General features: G+C 42.2%; 1 protein-coding gene across 1 annotated transcript; it reads left to right on the plus strand.

Moving 5' to 3' along the window:
* The first annotated feature begins 1,644 nt into the window (after nt 1–1,644).
* On the plus strand, nt 1,645–12,834 carry gspt1l (G1 to S phase transition 1, like). The gene is made up of 14 exons (XM_079178256.1): nt 1,645–2,020; nt 2,952–2,996; nt 4,935–5,186; nt 6,286–6,319; nt 6,423–6,500; nt 6,727–6,907; nt 7,628–7,782; nt 8,127–8,267; nt 8,358–8,451; nt 9,193–9,273; nt 10,007–10,180; nt 10,484–10,573; nt 10,728–10,896; nt 12,221–12,834. Exons 1-14 carry the CDS (start codon nt 1,828–1,830, stop codon nt 12,271–12,273), a joined length of 1,740 nt encoding a protein of 579 aa, XP_079034382.1. The 5' UTR covers nt 1,645–1,827; the 3' UTR covers nt 12,274–12,834.
* The last annotated feature ends 1,695 nt before the right edge of the window (nt 12,835–14,529 follow it).

Below are 14,529 nucleotides of genomic sequence, written 5' to 3' on the forward strand. Positions count from 1 at the left end.
TCGATTCGAAACTTGTAACTGTGGGACTTGTTGGTGTTGACTTGTGACGTGTTGGTGTTGACTTGTGACTTGTTGGTGTTGACTTGTGACTTGTTGGTGTTGACTTGTGACTTGTTGGTGTTGACTTGTTGGTGTTGGTGTTGACTTGTGACTTGTTGGTGTTGACTTGAGACGTGTTGGTGTTGACTTGAGACGTGTTGGTGTTGACTTGTGACTTGTTGGTGTTGACTTGTGACTTGTTGGTGTTGACTTGTGACTTGTTGGTGTTGGTGTTGACTTGTTGGTGTTGGTGTTGACTTGTGACTTGTTGGTGTTGACTTGAGACGTGTTGGTGTTGACTTGAGACTTGTTGGTGTTGACTTGAGACTTGTTGGTGTTGACTTGAGACGTGTTGGTGTTGACTTGAGACTTGTTGGTGTTGACTTGAGACGTGTTGGTGTTGAAGTGGGACTTGTTGGACTTTATAGCCAAGACTTGAGACTTACTCGTGACTTTAAAGTTGAATTAAATTTTCACATACAGCACAAACAAAAGAAAATCACAGTCGGACTCGGTAATTGCAACACATGTACAATCTAATGCAACAGGTCCTTTCGTGAAGCTCAGAAGTGTTGATTCAGCTCTCTGGTCATTTTGGGGGCTGTAGTTAGTGGTGTGTGTTTATTTGTTTCTTCTTTCGTTGAATTGGATAACATGTAAGGTGTTCCTCAAATTGTTTCCACATCTTGTAAGTCCTGGATTGCGTTATATTGTTGAAGTGTTGATTGTACAGAGGTGCTTTAATCTAAAATGAAGAGTAACTATCCATTATCATATAACAACTAATAATAAACAATAACCTCACTCTTTATATACTGCTAATCTAAAAGCAAAGTTGACTAGATGTGTCCTTTGAATTTGAGGGGCATCTTTTTATGAACAGGCCACTTCCTCTAGTTGAACTGGTAATTCAATGGTTGGACTGCGTTAATGCCTGAGAGCATATCTACAAAATATTCTGAGATGATTCACGTTGTGTGTTCCAGTTCATGATAGACATGAGTGTCCCAGAGGACTTTTTGTATAGGAAAAGGTCTTATTCTATTAGTGACGACTGAGGACATTGAAACAATATATTGGTTGATGAATTTAGATTTCCTCAGTGTAGTTTGTATGCATGATTGCAAAGCTGTGATACCGCTCTTGGGACCAAGGTGAAATGCATTACTAGATACACTAAAGGAATCAAAAGGGAATACCTTCATATAATTAACAGTGATTGAGACTGGTGTGTTCACTGTTTAAAATGAACATTTAACATTTTTTTATTTTAAATGTACCTAAATGTAATCTTTCCAAACGAATAAATGCACATTATATTAGACAGTCAAGTATGTTGTATTACTGTTTAAAGGTCCCATCTCCATTTGCTACAACAAAATGAATGGAATCTGCAGTTGAAAAGGTAAGAAACTAATGGCGTAAACTGGCTCTTACTAGCATTTGGGGAATGTATTTTTCTTGTCATAAGGAGTCTTTCGATTCAACGTTTTCCGCTTTTGAATAAGACTTCATATCCCAGAGGTCACCGCATGTAGCACGTCAACTGACGGGACGCCTTAGCTCACGCGGACTGTCTCTGGGAGTGCTGAGTCGAACATCCGTTAGAACACCGTTAGAAACCGGCTGCTGTAGTTCACTGAATCGGAGACAAACCATTCCACTTCGAGTTGGGACGCTCTCACTTACTCCAAGGGGTGACCTTAACGTCGGGTTTTGGGCGGACACTTACGGAGACCAAGAACTGCGTAGCTGAAATCTCACACTAGTGAAAATCCAAGACCCACGATGGACCCGAGAGACACTGCCCCTGATTCATGGGAACAAGAGGACGATGTGGAGGCCACGATCGACGGACAACTTGATTTAGCATTCGCGTCCCTAAATGTGAACGCGAAACCGTTTGTGCCCAATGTGAACGCCGTCGAATTTGTACCGACTTTTGTTGTAAAAGCACATTCCGAAAATCTCGATTCTGTTGGTAAGTTCATAATCACGTTGTGGAGCTACTTTAGCTAGCAGTTGCTAACATGAGCCTGGGCTGGCTAGATGCTAGCTCACTAGCCACTGTACAGACACGCGTGTCTTGAAGCGCGACACACTGATGGGGTGTTTGGTGTTAGTCATTTAGATGGTATGCCTGATACTGTAACTTAAACTATTACCCACCAACCATGTTAATGCTACTCAGGCGTTCGACTGTAGAGTGGCCTCATAGCTTGTTCATAACTGTCATAAGTCATCAACCCAGCCGGCATTAGCTAGCGCCGGTTAGCTGGTGTGGTTTCACAAGTGAGCGCCTGAGTCGCTCAGTGCTAAGTCAGTACCTTTTGAGCTAAGTAACAAAACTGTTTATTCTAAGCAGTAAATATGGTCAAACACCCATGTTCTCGTTGTGAAACAGCCTAACTTCATCTGATGGTTAAAGCTAAGCTCGCCATTAAAAATAATTTCGTGGGAATGGAAGTGTTTGGTGTGACGTGGATGTTCTGACGCACTGCTGGTGAGACCAAACGTGTCCTACTGAAGACCTGGACGAGACTGAGTGATCACAGGCAGTCCTCATAGGCCAACGCTTTTATTTTACTGTCAGTGGTTTCAGAACCTTCCACTGTAGTCTCAAACATTACCCATGGACTATTTTACCGAATGAAAGTTTGTGCTCCAACATGTGGAGGTGCTTGACATGAAAACCTGTAGTCCTCCAAATGGAACAGGTTCTTGTTTTCCTCCGGCGTTGACTTGAGGTGGCTTCTGAAGGCACAGTGAAACCTGTGTATGGAACGTAGGAAAAAGTCTTTAAACACACACTTTCCTCTTACTGAATGAATTCAGCCTGTAGCAGGAAGAGTAGGTCAGGCTGCTTTCAAATGAACTTAAAACATGAACCTAACCATTGTTTCTCTTTTTAGTTGCTGTTGAAAAGATATCCACCATGGAGGTGTCAGTAAGTGCCGGTATGTATGGAGTTTGTGTGTCACACACATGCTGCTACTGCTCGCCTCATTGTCCTGACATGTGCAGGCCCACACTGAACGCATTGGAGTAACAAAGCCTTTAGTGGCTCTTGCATCATGAGTTTCACAGACCCAATTCCTACCTTCTGTAGTCTTTCAGCGGTATTGACTCTGAGCATCTACATCTGCCACACGGTGCCTTTTTGTAGATTAGAAACTGAGTTTTTAACCACAAACTAACTGTAACGTGAGTTTAGTTGTAGATAAGGATCGGTTAGTCTTTTGTTTTGTCAGGTTCTTGCTCTTTCACGTTCACTGTGTTTACTTATCACTTTAAACAGACATGACCATATGTCAGTGGGAGATAACGCCACAAAATGTTCAGGAACATTTTAGAGAATCCATCATTCAAAATCAGTTGAGCTGATTACATGTTCTTACGGTCTGTCACGATACCCACTTTAGATGAACAATGTATTGTCAAGGCGACGGTGGCTAAGTGGAGAGCAGGGCCGTCCTTCAATTAGAGGATCGATGGTTCGATTCCCCGGTCGATGTGTCCTTGAGCAAGACACTTAACCCCCAAAAACGCTCCCGTAGCTGTGCCTACGGTGTGATAGAATCTAAATTGTAAGACACTTTGGATAAAAGCGTCTGCTAAATGACTGTAATGTCACCACCCACAGAATCCAGAAAGAGCATCAATCTGTCAATCCTTTCCGTGGAGGTTCCCCCGGCCGTCCCTCTTAATCATGGCCCCAGTTCAGAGAAAAACCCACAAAATAGAACCGGAGTCCTATTCCATTATTCCTAGCTGTGGTATTCAGGCGACCGGGCCTGCTTTGAACACTCAAACATCTCCGCTTATTATTATTACTTATTGAGTGATGTAATAATCGCGCGACACAACGAATCAATAATGAAATTCGTTGAGAACTCTTTTAATAATCGATTTTATTGATTCGTTGTTGCAGCCCTAGAAACAAGTACAGTCCATTTACTATTTACACTACTTGCCATAATCCATGTTGTGGACACACCTTTAACAGGCCAGCATCCGCTCTTCATGTGGAGCGGTGCAGCTCACTAACTGAACTGCTCGCCCTCTTTCTGTCGTCTGTGATCGTAAGTCTCCAGCCAAACGAACAGAAAAGCAAACTTATGATCTGATCAAAACATGTTTCATGTACTGTAGCTGCAGCTTGTGAATAAGTTGTGCACACATTCAGCTCATAGATTCTAAAATGTAGAAGTGTAACAGCAATCTGATATCATCGATGCAGAGTGAAAACATTGATACATGTATTGTAAAATCACCTGACTGTTAAACGGGCATATGATATCCTGGCATGACAGTAAGGGTCGCCATTGGCAGCCAGTTAGAGAATTTGGCAACCAATTCTTGAGGTTTGGTTTGCGTTAGTGGCAACCACTCTTTAATGACGTCTTGGAGAAGTTTCAGTCAGGGTTTAGAGCTTGAGACCTGATGATTCAAGAAGCCTAGCTGCTATTTTAGACTGTCTTAATGAGACACAACATTTTCTTCAACTCAATAACTTAAAATCAGAAATCATAATATTTAGGCCCCTAAACCAGTCAATCAGTCCCAATAAAAGTGTCCTTGGCCGCACCGCACAGCAGCCGTAGATGAATAAGGGTTAGGGTTATTCCTAAGTTATTCCTCAGGTTTATGTGGGACTAGTGGCCGTTTTTACAGATTGACACAGAAAACCCCATGTTTATGAGGAGCTTCTTGTCTTTTGTTCAGACACAGATCATAGCAGTTTACTGTAAACAAGGTCTCTTGTGATAAAAACAAATCTGCTGCTGATTATTGATATGCAGCTCACAATAAGTGGTGGTTAATGAGCTCTGTCTGTATTTCACGCTGATGAGTTGAGGCCCTGAATGATGTGGACTGTGTTGGTGGCTGTGCAGCTCCAGTGGAAAACGGCGACTCAGAGATTACCACAGAGGAGCCGTGGGACCAGAAAGAGGTCGAGCCGAATGAGGAGGAGCCAGGAGGCGGGTCTTATGGGGACCGGGGACCATCGGTGGCAGCAACTATGGAGGAGACGGCTCCGGAGACGATGGAGGAGGAAGAGGAAACGCCAGCACCCAAGGTGCCACCTACTCAGCCAGATGCCCCCAAGAAGGAACACATCAATGTGGTGTTCATCGGACACGTAGGTCAGTGATAACACCTGTCTTTGTGTCTATTGCCGTTCATTGAATGATCACATTAACAGGAGGGTCGGCAGATTTAGGCTTTTTACCAATTCATATTTTCTTTATAAGAACTATAATTGACAGCGAGGCTCCAGCCAGACTAAACATTTTTCCTAAAACCCTCACCAGAAATAATTTCAGCCGTCCCGAAGTTTGCGTAAACCGTCAGAAATGTGAAATGTTGTCCTTTTACCTCATTATCTATAGTGGTTACAAAAACACACTCAATTCAAATGTATTTTTACTTAAATATTGCTTTGATTTAAGTAAATCTTGGCGCGTGCGTCAGTGACGTTACGGCGGCTGCACACGTGTGCAAATATCTAACCGACTGGCCTATCGGCTGAAAAGCAGCTGGTTTCGATCGGCAGACTATTGATCGGTGCAACTCTCTATAGAAATGTCTCTCAAGAGAAACGTTGCTGGATTGCATTGCTGCTTAGCCGTGTGAGTAGGTGGGGAATCAATGACAGTCAGGTCCAGCTCTTATTCCAGCTGCGTGTCCCGTCTGTTAGTTAGCAGCTGATGTGTCACCACTCCAGCTTTACTCTGTCATCAGTCATTATGGCCTGTTGGCACTCAAAAGACTTCAGACCAAACGGTTCAGAACGTGTCTTCTCATATGGCACAGCATAAAGTTCAACAAAGAGTTACTGAAGGTGGAAACCTTGTATTCATTTTTTTTTATAAATCAATATCCGTCTGTGGCAGAATAAAGAGCCTGTGACTAAATTTGCTAACTTGATTGGATCCTCAAACTGGTGTCGCTCACAGCAGAGCTGAAGGTGACGCAGTCTGAGGCAGCTCTGAAGCTAGCCAATGACGGCGGTCAAACACTTTGTTACTCAATTTTAGCTCGTCTTTTGGTCAAATATGAATATAATGACACATGGGAATATCTAACCATATGGAAAGTCAATACCAACTTTGTCCCCGCGGTGTTCTGTTATTTCAAACCTCTGGGTTTTGGACATTGGAGGTTCCCTCCCGACAGCGACGCAATGTAATACACCGTTTGTTCACCGTTTCTGAGCTAAACCCGGTCTGCGTTCTTCTCTAGATGCTGGCAAGTCCACTATTGGGGGACAAATCATGTGAGTAGCAGTCTCCCTTTTAATGGTTCACCGCCTTTCTTTGTAATAAGTGAAATGACATTGACCACATCAGGCTTTGACTTGTTTCCGGCCTCTTTAACAGGTATCTAACAGGCATGGTAGACAAAAGAACCTTAGAGAAGTACGAGAGAGAAGCCAAGGAGAAGAACCGGGAAACCTGGTGAGTGAAAGCTCTGTTACTCAATCTAGAACATTTACAGATGCTCTATGCCGATTGAACTAAAATGGATGTAGTTGTGAGGTTTGACTCTTAATTTCCATTTCTATTGAGTTAATATGGTCAGGGACCATGTGTGGCTGTTTAATCAGCTGGTCCAATATTAGCTGAGATCATCATTTGGTGTCTCAGATTTCATTGTGTCCAACATGAATGGTCTGTCTCCCAGGTATCTGTCTTGGGCGTTAGACACCAACCAAGAGGAGCGGGACAAAGGCAAGACGGTTGAGGTGGGCCGAGCCTACTTTGAGACAGACAAAAAGCACTTTACCATCTTAGACGCTCCAGGCCACAAAAGCTTCGTGCCCAACATGATCGGAGGTGCATCACAGGCGGACTTGGCTGTTCTGGTGAGTTCAGAGAATTAAAGTGGACCGTCAGATCAGAGCTTCACTAGTAGGCTTTGTCTACCCAGTAGTCGTAGAAAGCAAAGAGGTCCAGCAGTTACAATCAGCTAGGGCTGAATTTACTGAATGTCAGTTCTTTTGGTACATTTGAAGCTTGTATTGAGGTTTTGGAGTGATGCTTTGAATGTCTGTCAACATATATTATAACATAATAACACAAAATCCTCAATTTGAATTGTGATTCATCAGATTCAAGTTTTATTTTAAGTAAATCAACTGTCTGGAGTGAATATAAGTGCAGGCCTCCCTTTGTGTCGAGCTGGAGAGTAAAAGAAAAGAAACGGCAACGAGTATAGATTGAAGCAGAATCTTTTGATTGATAAAAACATTGTTTGAAATGATTACATCTTTTATCAATGAATTCTGACTTGTGAACTTGACAATGCTCTGATCTTTATCTGTTACTGTGCAGAAGTGTTGCCTTTGAATAGAAAAAAGCATTTGACCGTTTTAGAATTTGTTGTCAATGTTATGAAAGAAGCTTCAAACTATTCGGTACAAACTCCCATAACCCAGCCCTGTTTGCATCCACTGAACTTCTGTAACATCTTTATATGTTAAGAGACTTTTATGACATTAGTTGGCTCCAGCAAGGAATCACTCTTGTGTTTTCGTAGCACTTGTAGACAAAAGCACTGACTGACTGACTGTGTTGACTCTCAGGTGATCTCTGCCAGGAAAGGAGAGTTTGAAACTGGTTTTGAAAAGGGTGGACAGACGCGAGAGCACGCCATGTTGGCCAAAACAGCTGGCGTCAAACACCTGATAGTTCTGGTGAATAAGATGGACGACCCGACAGTCAACTGGAGCCTGGAGAGGTGGGTAGATCCACTGATCGACTGGAGCAGAAGCACTCTAAACTCACACTGAGCAGCAGCTCATCACACACATTTGTAGAATATCAATAAGTAAATTAAAACACATGTTACTGTGCTCAAACTGAATTACAAATCAATTTGCATGTCATCGCTGAAACCTTGTATCTCCAAAACCCTGTAAAGTTGGTGTGTTAGATATGTGTCATGACAGTGTTTTATTGGCCTGCATTACATTGAGGTGCTCTAATATTTAGTCTCCTTTATGTATGTAAGTGCCACAGGATGTTAACCCAGATACCGAGGACTCCCACCGTATATTTGAAGTCCTGTTGTTGAACCCTCAGGTATGAAGAGTGTAAGGAGAAACTAGTGCCATTTTTGAAGAAAGTGGGCTTCAACCCGAAGAAAGACATTTACTTCATGCCGTGCTCCGGACTGACCGGATCCAACCTGAAGGAGCCCACTGACATGTGCTCCTGGTACACGTACGTCCTCCAGCTTCCTCTCCTCATGCTGACTGTGTCCCCCTGTTCATCCACGTCTACTAACTGCTGTCCTATTCCATGTCATTTCAGAGGGTTACCATTCATTTCACACTTGGACAGTTTGCCACTTTTCAGCAGATCAAGTGATGGCCCCGTCAGATTGCCCATCGTAGACAAATACAAGGTACGAATAGCTTGATTCGTGCCTTTACAAGGAAGCCCATGATGGGTTGTTGTTTTCAGACCGATGCCGCCAAGCATTGGCTCACACATTTCAACTTTCTGTAGGTGCAATGTGGACGTCTGCATCCCAAAAGTGTAGACATTTGGTAAAACACTGGTGTTCAGAAAGGGTTTAGAATGTGTTGATTGTATTTTATACGTAACATACAAAACCACACATTGAACATAAAAGGGCTCACCTAAACAGAATACACTTTGAATATGTTTGAAGGAAGGCACGTTCTGCTGTCGTCCTCCGATCCGTCTGACATTTAATAATTACAAAACTAAGTTGCATTAACAAGCTGTACACTGTTGTTTTTGAATCTGTTGCTGGTGGTTTGAAGTTGCTGGTGCATGATTTAACAAGTTCAAACGGTGCTGATGAAGGGAAAGCTCTGTATTTCACAGTATACCGTAGTGTCTGGTGTCATTGTTTGAACCTGCAGACAAACGTATACCACTTTTATTAGTACACAGATTAAACGTGAAGTTTCTGCATTTGCTGCCTTGTTTGTTGAAGCTTGACTGAGTTTATTGATCCCTCTACTGTTGAGGGAGTCTATATTTAATGTGCACATGGACAGTGCTATTATCCAACGTTTGCTCATCATATCTAAGTCTTCTCTGTGAACTGACACAGCAACAGATTCTTTAATGGAGTGAAGTAAACACGTGGTTCTGTATCGATCTGTCTCCTCAGGACATGGGCACTGTGATTATGGGCAAGCTGGAGTCGGGCTCCATCAGTAAAGCACAGCAGCTGGTCATGATGCCAAACCGGGTAAGATATCCCACAAGCCCTTTCTTCCATCAGCTGGAACCAAGAAGTTGAAAGATGAGAAAGCAAAAAAAAACTATAGAAATATTTTTTTAGTTTTAGGTTTTCTAAATGGTGTAAGTGCAAACATCCAAATGCCTTCCACTGACAGTTAATATTTCATTCCAACATATTTACTATATAGAACATGCATCGTTTGTGTCATCAAAGAGTAACTAAACCCCCGAGTGTTGGCTGAAGAGCCTCTAGAAGGTGATGCCGAGTCGCAGCTATCATCTGTTACACGTAGCATTCCAGTCCCAGTACAAGCCTTTCTCTGTGACATCACACCGTCAGACACAGCCCTTTGTCACCTGGCTCCAGATCAGCCAATAGCACAATTCATTTGCAATAGCTGAGTTTGAACCATACATTTATAATACAATTTGTAGAATTCAATCCATCCACAACACTACTAAATCCCAGTTACCATGGTTTTCAGCTGAAACCAGTGGTTGGGGGTTTAGTCCTGACTTCTTCATGTTCCTCATGGAGGAAGTATTGAAGGGATATAATGTGTGAAACTGAACTGATCTTTGTGTAAATGTAATTACCGACTATTGTCAACTAGGTATCTTCAACTTGGTCCTACACATCAAGTTTGCCCTACTTCTTAAACGGCACAAGCAAACACAATCTCAGTCATTGTTTGTCTTCTCCTTGTCCCCTCCATGTTTGTCTACCTGTCCTCGTGCAGCATGTGGTGGAGCTGTTGAGTCTCCTGTCAGATGATGTGGAGACAGACGATGCCGGGCCGGGGGAAAACCTCAAGCTGCGGCTGAAGGGCATCGAGGAGGAGGAGATCCTGCCAGGCTTCATCCTGTGTAATGTCGAGAACCCCTGCCACTCAGGGCGCACGTTCGACGCCCAGGTCAGTGTCACTCAGCGGCTCCCAGTCCCAGAGCCCCAGTTTACTGTCTCTCAGCAAAGTCAGATCTGGGTTCACTTCCCAGCAGCCGTGAACCCGGTCCAGCCAGGTATTCCAACCATCACATGTGACCGTGTTAATAGCGGGGGGACTAGAGCGTGCAGCTGGTGTGGTGGTCCACCGCTCCCCGTTACCGCTGTTTGGATACCTTTTGAGCAAACTGCACCAGTTGGAGTGTTCTTTAAAGTGACAACAAGTCTGTTTTTCTATGCACCTGCTCATAACCACTGAAACTCTTCCTCACAGATCGTCATCATCGAACACAAATCCATCATCTGTCCAGGTTACAACGCAGTCCTTCACATTCACACCTGCATTGAAGAAGTGCAACTTACAGTAAGATCTAATGCTAACTTACCTGTTACCCTGTTACCATGAGGCCGCTGCAGAAAGCCAGTCTTGTTTTGGAGGTGGACTTGTGACATCTGAGCGGTTGGCTGATTGTATCATAGCTGTGTATGTGCTGATATTCTGTGACTTCTGTCTGCAGGCCTTAATCTGTCTGGTAGACAAGAAGACCGGAGACAAGAGTAAGACACGGCCACGATTCGTCAAACAGGACCAGGTCTGCATCGCCCGTCTGCGCACGGCAGGAACCATTTGCCTCGAGACCTTTAAAGACTTTCCTCAGATGGGACGGTTCACCTTACGGGACGAAGGTACATTTGATTATCAATTTATTGATGAATTATGTTTTTGATTACACATTTAGTCTATAAATGCTGAAAGAAAGTGGTGAGAAACTACGTGTTACAATTTCCCAGAGCCCAGTGTGAGGTCTCCAAATATCTTGTTGGACCAGTAGCCCTGAACCCCAAAGATATTCAGTGTATAGTGATGACACATTGTTTGCATGATAAATGACTTCAAATATCAAGAAATCATAATAGCTCCCAACACATTTTATGTCCATAAATTGAGCAATTGTTTTAGCTCTACTGCTAACTGTAATAATTATTCTATTGCTGTCATTAGAAAGTCTTCTTAATGTGATTAATACTAGTCTCTATAACTGGACCTATATGGGGTCAGATCAGTCTCAATAATAACCAATGCACAAGGATTCACAAATGTATTTTGTGATTTATAAATGTGACTTTCTCCACAAAAATGTTTCAATGCACACACAAATTGTTATATATAAATTTAAGCAATCCACACCCAACATTAATATATTTCTGATGCTCACACAAATATGTCTTGTTTTTAAATAAATCTAAAATAAATCCACCAGTAAATGTATTTTAACTTTTCATCAAAAACATACAGGTGCATCTCAATGAATTAGAATATCATCGAAGAGTTTATTTATTTCAGTAATTAAATTGAAAAAGTGAAACTCGTATTCTATAGATTCAAGCGTTTATTTCTTTTAATTTTGATGATTATGGCTTACAGCTAATGAAAACCCAAAATTCTGTGTCTCAGAAAATTAGATTACACAAATTAAAAAAAGGATTTTTAATACAGAAATGTTGGCCTACTGAAAAGTATGTACCGTATGCACTCAATACTTGGTTGGGGCTCCTTTTGCATGAATTACTGCATCAATGCAGCGTGGCACGGAGGGGATGAGACTCTGGCACTGCTGAGGTGTTATGGAAGCCCAGGATGCTTTGATAGGGGCCTTCAGCTCGTCTGCATTGTTGGGTCTGATGTATCTCATCTTCCTCTTGACAATACTCCATAGATTCTCTCTGGGGTTTAGGTCCATAGACTCTCTTCAGAAACCCCTTCAGAAACATTTCTATCATGAAGGGAATGTTCTGTGACTCGTGATATAAATGTTGGGCTCTCTGCTCGGTGGTGAACACTCAGGCTCAGAGCTGGAGTGTGTCAACAGAAGAGCATTCCGAGATCTTTGAGTCTTTAGTTACTCTGAAATGTTGAAAGGTGAACCTGATGAGTGATTCATAAAGATTTGATAACTCTATTTGAGTTCTGTTGAGCATCAGTGAGTGAGGCTTGTTTTCTGTGTGTCAGGTAAGACCATCGCCATCGGTAAGGTGCTGAAGCTGGTAGCTGAGCGGGACTGAAGAGGACGGAGCTGCCTGAGAGTCCTCGTCAGAAGGAATGGGCGGAGCAACCCGACCACGCAGTTGTCAGCGGCGACGGCACCTTCCTGTCACGCCCCCCCTTCTGTGCCGAAGGCCAGCTTCAGAAAAAAAGAACCTGTTTTTAAGCAAATGACACACCGAGATGAAGTCCACACGAGTCAGCTTTCTCATATTGAGAGCTCAGCTATGCCATTCCTGGGTTAGCCCACCCCCCCACCTCCCCACTCTGGTCTACTCAGCATCACATGAGGGGTTTTCTTCCACTTGTTTTTCTTGCTTTCATAAAGGACAATGACAAATGGCGGAAGTTATATCTGTAAACAGATGTGGACCAGGATTCTGCTTGGAAAATAAAGGATGATTTTCAGACATAAATTGCAAAAGAAATGGTTTGAAAGAACTTAACCAGTTGAAACCAAAATGATTATCTTGGGTGTACTTGTCTCCCTTTGCTTTGACCCAGTTTTTGGTTTCTCGTGGCGTTCTGGCAGTGTGCTTGAGCGTGTTCAAATGTTATTAAAGCAAACAACGATGACAATAAAATTATAAATTGGGAAAACAAAGTGTGTTCATTTTCAGAGCACAGTCCAGTGGCTGCTTTCATATCTCCTTTGTGTTAAAGTTGTGGTTTTACAAAGCACCAATTTAAATGTTGGCAGGCCGTATGTTGGTGAACAGTGGTATTCTTCAAATACTCTTTTGAAAATAAGGAATTTTATTTTGGAATTTGCTTTTCAAAGAATAGTTAACAGTATTTTCATGCACCCGATTGTTCCAGTAAGTTGGTGTGGTGTGTTCTGTGAGCCGGTTCATTTAGAAGTGTTGTCCAGCAGAGAGCAGCCTGCATCATGTTAGCATCATGTTAGCATCGTGCTAACCACACCCGCACAGAGAGGAGTGTGTGCTGACCGTTAGCACTGAGTCGGGAGACCAACCTATTGGATTTGAAATGAAGGTGAATGCAGCTGTTTATTGTAGGAATCGCAATGGTTTTTTTGTATTTTACCAAAGATTTCATGAGATTTTGTTAAAATGGAGAAGTGGTTACATTTAGAGTCCATCCCAATTTTTAGAAATTAGGTTTCATGAAAATCCCTTTTGTTCTCAAAGCAATGACTCTTATTGTTCTTCTGTTTGTTGTGCTGCTGCTGCTGTTTTGGGATGTTTTTCATGACTTTATTAACAATATCTTTATCACCTTGTTCTCCATCTGTGTTCTTGAAATTGCTAAAATTACATTTACTTGAAGGAGTATTTACGTCGTATAATTTATACTTCATTGTATTTCAGATGAGATATTCTACTTATTACTCCACCCCATTTATCTGGCTTTTCAGTTTTTAATTACAGTACTTTGAAGGTTAAGATTTAACAAAAAGTCTGCTCATTAGATGCAACACGTTAAAGATGAAAGTATTTTTTACTTTTGTCACGTTTAGGGTTTTTAGTGCAGCTTTTTTTTTTTTTTTTTTTACTTGTAATGAAATATTTCTAGATTGTTTTATTGCTACTTTTACATGAAAGGGGAATGATTTTTATTATGAGAGTAGCACTAATCCTTGTGCACTGAGGAGTGTTTGGGTTTACAGTGTGCTGCTGTGAGCCTGGGGGGGGGGGGGGGGCACAGTCAGTCTGTCAGCGCCGGTCCAGCAGGGAGACACAGACCGGCTTTAGGTAAGATGACGGTTATTCAACATTTTGTCATTTTATACTTGTATGTTTATTTGATGTGGCTGATGACATGCTGCTGGATTAAATGCCTCTGACCGTTCGCATGAATCCTCTCTATGGATCCATACAACGTGTTTTATTCCGTCCGGCTGAGGAGAGGTCGTCGTTCATGCTGATTCTGCTTTAGTGTTGGATGATAGTTTCTGTACTAAAGTTCAGGCTTCTTGCATGTTTACTATTTAGTTTTGCAACAGATTTCCTGAAAAGTCTCATCTCATCACAACTAGAATAGAAAACTATTTAAAAAAAATGTCAGTGCTTATTATAAAATATCTGCCATTATTCTATATTTTTATTTTTGACTACAAATCCCATGAAACCAACAATGCATGTGTCCTACTGCCACGTAATGCGTTTGTATCCAGAGTGTGGTACAGACGACCTCATTCCATTGTCCTACAGCTCCACAGATCTTTTTATCAGCAGACATTTGGACTGTCCTAGTGAAGGACCTTCTTCTGTGCTTTGAGCTAAATGCTAATGTATATTTAACAGCTGTTTACC

Source organism: Pholis gunnellus (genome assembly GCF_910591455.1).
Source record: "Pholis gunnellus genome assembly, chromosome: 17".
Taxonomy (NCBI): domain Eukaryota; kingdom Metazoa; phylum Chordata; class Actinopteri; order Perciformes; family Pholidae; genus Pholis; species Pholis gunnellus.

Coding starts and splice junctions, on each gene's coding strand:
- gspt1l (XM_079178256.1), top strand. CDS start 1,828: ATGGACCCGAGAGACACTGCCCCTGATTCATGGGAACAAGAGGACGAT. Junction 6,320..6,422: donor ACTATTGGGGGACAAATCAT/GTGAGTAGCAGT, acceptor CCTCTTTAACAG/GTATCTAACAGGCATGGTAG. Junction 8,452..9,192: donor CCATCGTAGACAAATACAAG/GTACGAATAGCT, acceptor CTGTCTCCTCAG/GACATGGGCACTGTGATTAT.